Below are 12923 nucleotides of genomic sequence, written 5' to 3' on the forward strand. Positions count from 1 at the left end.
TTCTCAGGGCGCCTGTCCGTGGGCAGCCCCCCCATTCTGACTTCTCTCCATTAGTGCATGTTTAGGTACTGAGCATGTGTGTGTAATTCAGGCCTGTGTGTAATGTGTATAATAATAACAAAGTGAAAATATTGTAATTTCCCTTGCAGGATTAATAGTGTATTAATTATTATGCTTATATTTTGTGTATTTAACATGTATATTTTGTGTATGTAATGTGTATATTTTGTGTATTTAACGTGTATATTTTGTGTATGTAATGTGTATATTTTGTGTATTTAACGTGTAACTCTATGTTGTCTCGCACGTTTCATTCTTCGTCTTGGCCAGCTCGTTGTTGAAAATGAGAATTTGTTCTCAATTGGCCTACCTGGTTAAATAGAAGTTAAATTTAAATATTCAAAATAAAACATAGATTTTTTAAGCCCCCTGAACGGTTATTTTTACTTCTTTTGCAGAGTGGGCTCTTTCATATATTTTTAAGGAGGACAAATGTAGGATTCCCTTAGGGTACACAAATAATCACAAGCAACTGCTAATTAAGTATAATAAGATTTATTAACGTCACAATTATCAGTAGCTAATGATTATTTGTGTACTGGTTGTAACAATTGCTGGTCGATCAGGTCCGTGCTTGGATTCACCCCTTCCTTTATTTCCTTTTGAAAGGATTTACACAGAAATGAGACTGATCCACAGTTTGATTATTGGTCCCTGATTAGCAGGGTGGTGCCCCGTTTTGATCGTTTTGTCGATTTGATAGTTATTAATAACCATATTCATAACTTTATTAATATTGATAAAACATCTTTGATAATTTGCCAATGATCAAATCTGTACCCTAAGGGAATCCTACATTTGGTGCCCCGTGTGAGGCGTTTCCCTTCTGGCTGGCATTTTCACATAGAGGTGTGAATTAACCAGGCTTTGAAGTTTACATACAGGCCAAGATTCCTTTGTCTTGGCCACATGTCCCCTTGTCTCTGAGCACATATGTGTCTTGTATCCAGAGGTCAGTTTAATCTGAGGCCTTTTGGTTAAAATTGGGTTTAACCAGACTCTTGGTCCCCAACAGTACCCCTTTTTGCTCTGAAGAGCGGTTGGTCCCCGGTCTTTGGAGCAAACCAAGGACCATACAGTTCACGGGAGAAAAGGTTAAACTGATATCAACATAGTCCATGCCTTCCTGGGAATGAGAGACAGTTCACAAGTTCATAATGTTCATATGTTGGCTGAGGCTAGAGTGTCTGGGCAGACAGTAGGCTGAGGTAGCATCTGGGCAGGTGACTTCTAATTGTAGTTAAACACAAAAAAATGTTTATACAAAACAAAATAGGTAAGCAATGAATTATCCCTTGTACAATCATTGTAGCTGTTTCAATATGACATTAACCCAAAATATAGTGAAACAAAAACAACAACGAATGAAGAAAGATAGGAAAGGAAAGTGAAGTAGTTAGGGGTTAACAGGTTCACTCCAGAAAAGAATTGGGGTTCACCAGTGTATGTACATGTGACTGTGTGCATGTACCTGTGGACTGGTGTATGTATGTTTTAATGTCAAAACAAATACTCAATGCAGACTCTAGTCTGTATACATTCTGTCTTCTGATGCGTAGGTAAATAAAATTGAGTCCTATCTCTCATTCTTATGAGCTACACAAATTTGGAATTGCACTGCCAAGACTATACGTCAGATGTACCTGTGAAGATCGCACAATACGGTTAGTAGCAGATTTATGGGTCTACAACAAGGCTCGAGTTTGTTGACCGAAGAGATTCCTTCTCTACCGATGCTTTGCATTAAATCTCTCACTACTAGCACCTGGTTGTGTTTTCTGTGACACCTGACAGTCTAAAGCATGCACTGGGTTTTTGAGGAACAGAATGGAATTAACAGTAAACGGTATCCTGAAAGGAATTTTACTACTGAAGCTTTGAGGTAGTTTGATTACTGTTTGAAAAGTTTTTAGGATGGAAGTGCATGTCAACATGCAGCTATCCCTATGACTCAACTGGTTTGAGTCTTATCCTCTTGGGGGGGAAGTCTCCCTCCCCCTTTCCAGGTGCAGAAGCTGCTCTTCTCCTGGGAGTGAGGATCGCATGTGGAGTTGGTCTGACTGAACGTGTGGTTCAGGAGCAGGACCGTGGTTGTCACGGCTGTGCAGTTGGGTGCTGAAAGGCATTCAACCCACATGGTGAGGCTGGCCGTGACGATGAGGAGGTACTGGGTACCTCGCCCAGTTCTGGTAACTGGGCCAATCAAGTTTACCTGGAGGTGGGGCCATAAATATATGACCCCCTTTCCCTGGAGTACAGAGAAGGCGCCTGCTCCAGCCACCTTGAGGAGAGTCTGCGGGTACTCTGAAGAAAGGCAGTGGTTTTGCTGTGCAAAAGCTGGAGGCGGGTCAGGTGGGCGCAAGTGATGGTGCACGTCTGACCTGACGGCAAGATTCTTTGGCCAAAGTGATATGGGCACGTCTGTTGGCGTGGCGCCATAAAAGGGTGCACCTTTAACCATACAGGTGTGGCACGGTGCCTCGCTGTTGTTCAGCGAGCAAAGGAAAGACCTGTGACGGTTGGAAAAGTCAAGGCTGCCAGACTGCGGCGGCTGTGTGCTCGCCGGCGGCAAGGAAAAATCAGAGCCAGGATCAGACTCTGGAAGAATCATGGCCATTTGCTCATGAATGACGGTGACTTGTCCGTCTGGGGCTGGCAGACTGCCTGCAGGATCAAGTGGCCTCAGGGTGTCGACCTGAGCCTGAATGTGTCCCCGGTGGCTGTCAGCGAGTGGGCCCGGCCTCAGTTGGTTGTGACCGCTGCCCAAGTCTTCTGTGTCACTTACACAGATGAGACTAGGATGCACCAGAGTCATCCTCTGGGGTGTGATATGACGAACGGTTTGCGGGTTTTTGGGGCGGCGGTTTATCAGGCAGGTAGCTGGGAATGCTACCACTAAAATGCCTACGCTATATGGTGTGTACTGAGGGGAAGCATTGTTTTAACGGACTTCTGCCAAAGTGTTAGAATGTGTCTGACTCATTCTGGAGACGCAGTCCAGCAGGGCTAGGGTGTTCACACCCCTCTTTTCCCCTGCTGCGGTATACTGTACCTCGGGCATTGCCCTTGTGGGCAGGGTCTCCCCAGGACGTCAGGGGAGGGATTTGTGAGGCGCGCAGGCCGTGGGTTTCGGGGAGCACTCTGGGCTCCTTTAAGTTACCTCCCTGGTCTAGTTCTGCTGATGACGAATCAGTGTCAGGCCCCTTTGAGGAGTCTGACAGTTCTGCTGGATACAGACCTTGTTTTGGGGGTGGACGCGTGTTGTCCGAGTCATCGGGAGCTCCCTCACCCTTTCGTGGGGGTGGAGTCCAGGCAGAGTGTGGCTTTGAGCTACACAAAGTATACATAGCAGGGTGGTGCCCCGTTTTGATCGTTTTGTCGATTTGATAGTTATTAATAACCATATTCATAACTTTATTAATATTGATAAAACATCTTTGATAATTTGCCAATGATCAAATCTGTACCCTAAGGGAATCCTACATTTGGTGCCCCGTGTGAGGCGTTTCCCTTCTGGCTGGCATTTTCACATAGAGGTGTGAATTAACCAGGCTTTGAAGTTTACATACAGGCCAAGATTCCTTTGTCTTGGCCACATGTCCCCTTGTCTCTGAGCACATATGTGTCTTGTATCCAGAGGTCAGTTTAATCTGAGGCCTTTTGGTTAAAATTGGGTTTAACCAGACTCTTGGTCCCCAACACAAATCTGTCAAATTGTGTTTTCTGTTGTTAGTTCCTGTTTTATTTTGTAGTCTCTGCCTGCCCATGCTGTCCCATGTTGTCTTGTTTTACTTCCAATTGTATATTTTCCCGACTGTGTGATTACCTGTCCCCCCCCTCCCTATGTGTTGCACCTGTGTCTCATTGTCTCCCCTGTCTTGTGTATTTAAGTTCAGTCTTTCTCTTTACTCCTGTGCGAGGTCGTGTGTTTTCCATGTGTGCAGTTTCCCCGTGGATTTTTGACTACTGCCTGTTTTTCCAGACTTCCCCTTCCCTCGTTTTCTGGACACCGTTGCATATAAGTTTTATTAGCGTTCTAATAAAACCATTGTATTTTACTCACCTGAGTCATGCATTTGTTGGTCCATTCTCCTGGTGTGCCTGACAAAAATCTACATCTTCTAAATATTGGGGGGAACATATCCCCTGCAACCCCCCCCCCCAAAAGATCTATACCTATTAAAGTGCTCATATTATGCCCATTTTCAGGTTCATAATTGTATTTAGAGGTTGGACCAGAATAGGTTTACATGGTTTAATTTTCAAAAAACACCATATTTTAGTTGTACTGCACATTGCTGCAGCTCCTCTTTTCACCCTGTGTTCAGGTCTCTGTTTCAGCTACAGAGTGAGACCTCTCAATGCTCTAACATCTTTGATGGCAGTCGCACATGCTCAGTAGCTAGGTAAGGACTACATGCTCAGTAGCTAGGTAAGGACTACATGCTCAGTAGCTAGGTAAGACTACATGCTCAGTAGCTAGGTAAGACTACATGCTCAGTAGCTAGGTAAGGACTACATGCTCAGTAGCTAGGTAAGACTACATGCTCAGTAGCTAGGTAAGGACTACATGCTCAGTAGCCGAAGTACGACTACATGCTCAGTAGCTAGGTAAGACTACATGCTCAGTAGCTAGGTAAGGACTACATGCTCAGTAGCTAGGTAAGACTACATGCTCAGTAGCTAGGTAAGGACTACATGCTCAGTAGCTAGGTAAGGACTACATGCTCAGTAGCTAGGTAAGGACTACATGCTCAGTAACTAGGTAAGGACTACATGCTCAGTAGCTAGGTAAGGACTACCTGCGCAGCTGCTAGGTAAGGACTATATGATCAGTAGCTAGGTAAGGACCACATGCTCAGTAGCTAGGTAAGGACTACATGCTCAGTAACTAGGTAAGGACTACATGCTCAGTAGCTAGGTAAGGACTACATGCTCAGTAGCTAGGTAAGGACTACATGCTCAGTAACTAGGTAAGGACTACATGCTCAGTAGCTAGGTAAGGACTACATGCTCAGTAGCTAGGTAGGACTACATGCTCAGTAGCTAGGTAAGGACTATATGATCAGTAGCTAGGTAAGGACCACATGCTCAGTAGCTAGGTAAGACTACATGCTCAGTAGCTAGGTAAGGACTACATGCTCAGTAACTAGGTAAGGACTACATGCTCAGTAGCTAGGTAAGGACTATATGATCAGTAGCTAGGTAAGGACCACATGCTCAGTAGCTAGGTAAGACTACATGCTCAGTAGCTAGGTAAGGACTACATGCTCAGTAGCTAGGTAAGGACTACATGCTCAGTAGCTAGGTAAGACTACATGAGCTAGCTAGCTGTTTCTCCAACTTCAGTCAGTACAAGGCAGGATTAGCTGGGAGACTTCTTCTAAACGAGGACGCACTTCACACATATTTAGATATATAGGAATACCTGTAGAACAGGGACATGGAAGTAGTTCTTTAGTAGATTAGGGTGAACTAGTGTGTGTTGTAGCAGTGTTTTGCCATTGAGAACTCGTTTCGGCTAGTGACGTAGAAAGCCGTGCAGATTTTGACCAGCTCACCGGGAGACTGAAGGCAGGACACATTCAGAAACCAGATCTCACTCAGAACACCATGGATGGATTGTTCCAAGTTTGTATGCATGTGGAAGCACCAGAGACACAAAATAACACCCACAATCCCAGAAAATGTGATATATATATTTTTTTTTTTCATAATATGGGCACTTTAATGTTGTCATGTTTCAGGACAGACCTTTTTTTTCTTCTACCAAAAGAAACTTGATGGAGCAACAAGAAAATCTTTTATTTGATTCCAGCCAGAAAACCTTTTTCTCTCCAGCCAGTCAAAGCTGTTGTATAGTTAGTTAGTTAGTTAGTTAGTTAATTAGAGAGTTAGTTAGTTAGTTAGTCGGCGGCAGGAAGAGAGAGATTTCTCGGAGCTGTCAGATAGTTGACAGGATGACAGAGAGCCCTTCTACAGTTTCTATGATTGTCAGTTTGCACCAGAACGAGTCACGATACCAGAACAACAAATCAACCACAGCTACAAGCTATTTACAACATGCATTAAGTTTGCATAGCTCTTCACTTTTTGCCCTTTTAAACTGTGCTTTTATTTTAAAAGAATCCAGACTTTTCTGCAAAGCACTGAAGTCAGAAAAGTCCTGTTTCCTCTGCAGCTTCTGAAAGAGTCTCAAAGAGTCTTAAAGAGCCAAACGGTCCAGAAGAGAGGCCGTCTTGGACAGACCGGCCCGTTGTCAGTACAGGCAAACGCTGGAGGTGCCGGCAGTCCAAATGAGGAAAGAAAAGTTAGAATATAGAAGATAGATAATAGATAACAATAGATAATAACAAAGAAATTGAAAAAATTGCAGGAAGAAATCAGCAAAACCGTGAGAAAATGACGGAAAATGTGACAAAACGACGTAAACGTGATTTTTATTTTTTTACATTTAAAAAAGCAACAAAAAAGCTGAAATAAGAGACCAAATTGTTGACAAAAAATGTTGTCCAAAAAAGAAACAAATGTCGATAAAGTGACAAAAAGATGCAAAAGCATCTTTGTCAAAAAAGCTGGAAAAAAGTTGAATAAAATTAATAAAAATTTTGAAAATAACCACAGAAATTTCGACAACACCATCTGAAACGGTGCCCCAGGTCCGGCTCTGCTTGGTATAGAATGATCCCGTCTTGGTTCATCGCTGGCCGTCCGCGTCCAGCCTGTTAGTAACTGGTCTCAGAGACTTGATGCAGAAACAGGTTCCTCTGAGCCTCCAGACTTTCTGTCAGGTTTCTCCGGTCGTCTCCGCCAGCGAGTGCGAGGGAGACGTCTGTCCTCTCGTCTCATATTCGTACGTGGAAGTTACTGCAGACAGAAACAGACGATCATTCTTCAACACTACACTACATGTATCAGTCACCAATCAAACTCTGTGCAATTTTCAGACTATTTAAGAGAAGTTACTGCAGACAGAAACAGACAATCATTCTGTGGTGGCAAATTTTATTTTAACCATTTGTTTAATGATGTTAACCATTTGTTTAAAGATTGTTTTAAACCTCCACATAATCCTGTTCCTTCCTGTAGACTTTTAAAGCACCAGAGAGGGGAACAGCTACAGCCGTCAACTATAGCCTAGAGAGTTATTTAGTTTTACTAGCCTGAACCTTCTCACATTGTTATCTTTTTGCTTAGATAGAAGTGGAGAAGGCCGATGACTGTTTACGACAGTGAGAACTACGTAGGTTTCTGTCTCCTGAGATAAACTGTTGTTTAGACTAATGTTAGGAACAGAGAGCAGAGGGGAAGGTGAGACAATGGTTTGACTGTTAATGATGTCCTCTCTTCTACTATGAGCATGCTAAAGACATTTAGAGGGGTGGCTTAACAGAGGTTTTGACTATATGATGTTTTGATGTTTAGATTTTAGGTTAGAAAGAAATTTTCAGTTGTGCTGCCTGTACCTTTAAAACAGTTTTCTCCATTTGCAAATGTAAATAAATACTCAAAGACCAAACTTTGGTTTAATTCACAAACAGTCGTTATTCGTTTTGATTTTATCATGAATATCACTAACGCTGTTGCTTCAAGAAAAACTTCCACGACAATTCTTCAACACTACATGGCATGTATCAGTCACCAACCAAACTCTGTGCAATTTTCAGACTATTTAAGAGAAGTTACTGCAGACAGAAACAGACAATCATTCTTCAACACTACACTACATGTATCACCCTATATTTTCCACCAGGTGCGTCTGCACTAAAGATACACGCCAGCTCTATTTCCACACGAGCCGCGGGCCATCCAGACCTCCGGGAATTAAGTGGAACAGCGAGCGCATCCAGTCAGTTTACCAAAACACCAATACACAACTCAATATCGTTTATGTCTCCTCTGTACATATTGTAAATTGTATTTTGAAAACTTTTTTGTCGCTTCTTTCCACTGACGGTTATGTCACTTTATTCGATGTCTTTAACTCTTTCTTACTTCAGTGTTCTAATACAGTGTTTCTTAAATGGGGGTAGGTGTACCCCAAGGGGTACTTTGGAGGCCTGCAGGGGGGTACGGGAGCATTTTTCTCTAAGTTTTTGTGGCTGTTTTTTAAGTTTGTCACTTTTTCAAAGTTTTTGTTGCATTTTGTCACTATTTTCGACCAGTTCTTGCCTTCATTTCTTCCTTTTTTCTACTTTCTTCTTTTTTTATCCAAGTTTGTGTTGCTTTTTTGACACTTTTTTCGACGTTTGTCTTCCTTCTTTCTACTGTCTTTTTTTTACAAGTCTGTCGCTGGTTTTGAGACTATTTTCCACCTATTCTTGCCTTACTTCCTTCTTTCTACTGACTTTTTTTAGTTTTTAAGTTTTTTTTAAAACTTTTTTGTTGCCTTTTTCCATCAGCATTTAAATGGTTTTCAGTGACATGGCTGCTGTTTGGTAAATCTATCACTGGTCAGGGGGTACTTGGCTTAAAACCCAATTCAAATGGGGTACATTATTGAAAAAAGATGGAGAACCGCTGTTCTAATACAATAATATAATGATTATTCTGCAGAATTAAGACTTTTAGTAGTTTTTGAATGCAGGACTTTTACTACGGTAACAGGCGGTTATAAGCGACGTACCTCAGGAAGTCCGGAGCCTTCGAGATCATGTTCTCGAAGTCGGAGAAGGAGAGCTTGGAGTCTCCGTCCAGGTCGGCCTCCTCGATGGATTTGTCACAGACCAGCGTGACTTCTTCGGGGGTTAAATCTCCTTTAGTCAGCTTGTTCAGAGTCTTCCTCAGATCCTCCTTACAGATGAAGCTGTCCCTGTTGAAGTCTGGACCGGAGAAGCACAACGTTACAGCAGACTGACATCAGACACAAAGGTTGATGCTAGAATCAACCCGTTCTCAAAGGATGAAATATTTTGAGACAAAAGTCTGAATAATTTTATAGGGAAAAAATTGACAAAAGTTGTAAAATTGAGAAAAATGAGTTAGAATTTTTTGGGAGAGAAAAAGTATTAAGTAAGTATTAATTTGTTGTCTTTTCGACGCATTGACAAAAGTTGTAAAATTGAGAAAAAGACAAAATATTTTGAGACAAAAGTTGGAATATTTTTAGGGGGAAAACATTAGTTTATTGTCCCTGTAGGGAAATTAGGTTGCAGACAGAAAGTCCATGGTGTGTTTGTCAACAGACAACAACAGAACAACATTTTACAATTTGGAATATTTTGAGAAAAAAGTCAGAATATTTTTAGGGTCTAAAGGTCTCACCGTAGATCTTGACGGCGTAGACGGTTTCGCCTTTTTCGTCGACTTTTCCATCGCCTTTATGTCGCATTTTCATATTTTGAGACAAAAGTTGGAATATTTTTACAGGGAAAAATTGAGAAAAAGACGAAATATTTTGGACAGTGGCTGTCAGCGTCTGAAGCAATGAAAAAAAATCCCCTTCAGCGTGTTAGTAGAAGGTAGCGCGGAGAGCAGCAGCTCCACAGGCTTTAGAGAGTAGTATATAAGGGGGGATACCTCGTAGGGAGGTTGGTCGGGGGGGGAGGATGGGTCAGACACAGGACTTTGACCCAGGAGACCGGGGGATCGGGTCCCGCGTGTGTCTTTAACCGTCCCGTTATTCCCGTGTGTCACAGAAACCCACAGTGAGCCCCCCCACGACCTTCTCCTGAACATAACAGCATCGAAAGTGACGCCAATAGTCCCGACCAACCACGTTTAGATAGAACGCGTTATATGGCGCTAAAGGAGACTTTTAGCGTCAATAACAACACCAAAGGTCACCTGACCAAAGGTCACCTGACCAAGCATCCGTATTTTACCAGATGGGAGTGAGAATCTGTTGCTAGAACAGGCGGTCCGAAGGGAAAAAGTCTAAACTCTTTTGAGGAAAAAGTTTGAATTGTTTGGGAGGGAAAAGGTATTAAAGTTTTGAAAAGTAGTCGGCGATACTGAGAAAAAAAAAGTCAAAACAGTAAAGTGACTTTTGAGAGAAAAATTCGAAAAAAAATATGAATATGTTGCGAAGAAAGAAGAAGAAATTATTCTTAATTAGTTTATTGTCCCTGTAGGGAAATTAGGTTGCAGACAGAAAGTCCATGGTGTGTTTCTCAACAGACAACAACAGAGCAACATTTTAGAATTTGGAATATTTTGAGAAAAAAGTCAGAATATATTTTTAGGGTCTAAAGGTCTCACCGTAGATCTTGAAGGCGTAGATGGTTTTGAGTTCTCTGGGAGAAGTTTCGCAGAGAGCAGAAAACATGTCGACGAAGTCGTTGAAGCTGAGGTTCCCGAGTCCGTCCTCGGAGAACGTCTCCACGATCCGGTCCCTGAACGGGTTCTCCTGTCGGGACAAACACAGACATACTGAGGAAAAAGTCCCAAATAATTTGACAAGATTTTCAAAAACAAAAAAGTTCAAACCTATTAAGAAAAAAAGGTTAAAAAAAATTGACAAAAATTCGGATGACTTTGAGCAAGTCGTACAATTTTCTTTTGAAATAGAAATTCAAGAAAAAATCCCAAAAGAATTGACAAGATATTTGACAAAAGTACGGAGCCCCCCTGGTCCCACTTTGTCAAAAAAAATTTATTATAACTATCTCGTGGCCACGAGATAATTCTTCTTCATATTTTATAGCCTATATTTATACTTTTTACATGTATATATGTCACAAAGTGGAGCCAGGCAGCCAGAGTTTTCTTATGTTGTATATAGTGTGGTGTTTTATGTTGTATATAGTGTAGTGTTTTATGTAGCCAGAGTGTGGTGTTTATGTGTTATAGTCAGTGGTTATGTTTATATAGTGTGGTGTTTATATGTTGTATATAGTGTGGTGTTTTATGTTGTATATGTGGTGTTTTATGTTGCATGTGTGGTGTTTTTGTTTTGTGTGTGGTGGTTAGTATATGTGGTGTTTTATTTGTATATGAGTGTGGAGGTGTTATATAAGTTTATATATGTGGTAGTTTTTATGTTGGGGATATGGTGTGGTGTTTTATGTTGTATATAGTGTGGTGCTTTATTTTGTATATAGTGTGGTGTTTTATTTTGTATATAGTGTGGTGTTTCGGGTGTTTTATTTTGTATTATGAATGGCTGAGACACAAGGAGGAAAGAGGAGCGGAGAGGGGACGGAGCACAGATAGACGGGCAGGACAGCAAATCGGCGCGTTGGCGTTGTGGCCCGAACGGGAAAAGCAGAGTGGACGTTGCGTGCTGCTGGCCCTCTTCCCCCCTCCCTCAAACAGAAAAGGGTAAAGACTGTAGTCCCTTTCTCTATAGACTGGTTCAAATCAGATTTTCTAGTTTTGCCTAAATCGCACTCGCACAACGCCAACGCGCCGATCCTCCAAACATCCACAGCTGTCCTCGGGTCCGCTGTCCTGCCCGTCTATCTGTGCTCCGGTCCTGCACTCCTGTAGCGTCCCTAACGTTTTTCGCTCTCTATCCGCTCCTCTTTCCTCCTTTGTGTCTGCTTCCATTCATTATCAAATGTGGAGCGCGTTCCGGGCTCCTCTCAGCATTCTCCTGATGAGATCTGCCTCCAGGTGCGCTGGGAGGAGTCTTCAGTTCTGTGCGCGGGCAAAACCAAAACACCACACTATATACAACATAAAACACCACACTATATACAACATAAAACACCACACTATATACAACATAAAACACCACACTATATACAACATAAAACACCACACTATATACAACATAAAACACCACACTATATACAACATAAAACACCACACTATATACAACATAAAACACCACACTATATACAACATAAAACACCCGAAACACCACACTATATACAGCATAAAACACCACACTATATACAACATAAAACACTACACTATATACAACATAAAACACCACACTATATACAACATAAAACACTACACTATATACAACATAAAAACCACACCATATACAACATAAAAACTAAACACCACAAAACATAAAACACCACCTATATAAGCTAAAACACCACTATAAACAAAAACATACCTCCATATACAAAATAAAACCACTATATACAAATAATACCTATATACAACATAAACCCACTATATACATAAAACAACACCACATAATAATAAAACACCACTATATAAACACATATACAACATAAAACACCACTAAAACACCACACTACATCCCCTATAAATAAACACACTATATACAGTAAAAAAAAAAATAACACCACTATAAAAACCCAATATAACTAAAAAAACCTATATACAAATAAAAAACATACAAATAATAAAAACAATAAAAAAAAAAAAAAAAAAAATAAAAAAAAAAAAATACACAAAAATAATAATAAACATAAAATAAAAAAAAATAAAAACTAAACTAAACCACACATAACTACAACTCTAAAATACAACTCTATACACATACACTAATACTCCAATTATAAAAAAACACCAACACACAAAGCAAAAAACATAATAAAAAATAAAATAAACATAACAAATACAAAAATAACAAATACAACTCCTATATAATAAACTATATACAATAAAACCCACCACCTATATACAGATAAAACACCTATATACAACATAAAACCCTATATACATAAACAACAAAACCCTAAACAACATAAAACAATACTAATAAACCATAAATAACACTAAATCCCACTATTAACCCCGCATAAAACACAAAATACACAATACACCTTCACCCCACCTATATACACATAAACCTCCATACAAAAAAACACCACACTATATACACTAACCCTACAAAAACCAAACACCACACTATATAAATAAAAACACCACACAATAACAAAAAAACACCCCATATACTATAAAACACCACCACTAAACAACAAAAACAATTACAC

General features: G+C 40.7%; 1 protein-coding gene across 1 annotated transcript in view; it reads right to left on the reverse strand.

The window, feature by feature from the left end:
- Positions 1–6582: 6582 nt before the first annotated feature.
- LOC120556544 (calcium and integrin-binding family member 2-like) overlaps positions 6583–12923 on the reverse strand; it is a 7557-nt gene continuing 1216 nt past the window's right edge. The window contains exons 2-4 of the mRNA XM_039796187.1: positions 10261–10431; positions 8687–8882; positions 6583–6927 (exon numbers count right to left, since the gene is read on the reverse strand). Coding sequence (XP_039652121.1) covers positions 6906–6927; positions 8687–8882; positions 10261–10431 — 389 coding nt within the window. The 3' untranslated portion in view covers positions 6583–6905. The remainder of the gene's footprint in view (positions 6928–8686; positions 8883–10260; positions 10432–12923) is intronic.

Source organism: Perca fluviatilis, chromosome 3, assembly GCF_010015445.1.
Source record: "Perca fluviatilis chromosome 3, GENO_Pfluv_1.0, whole genome shotgun sequence".
In the NCBI taxonomy this organism is placed as follows: Eukaryota; Metazoa; Chordata; class Actinopteri; order Perciformes; family Percidae; genus Perca; species Perca fluviatilis.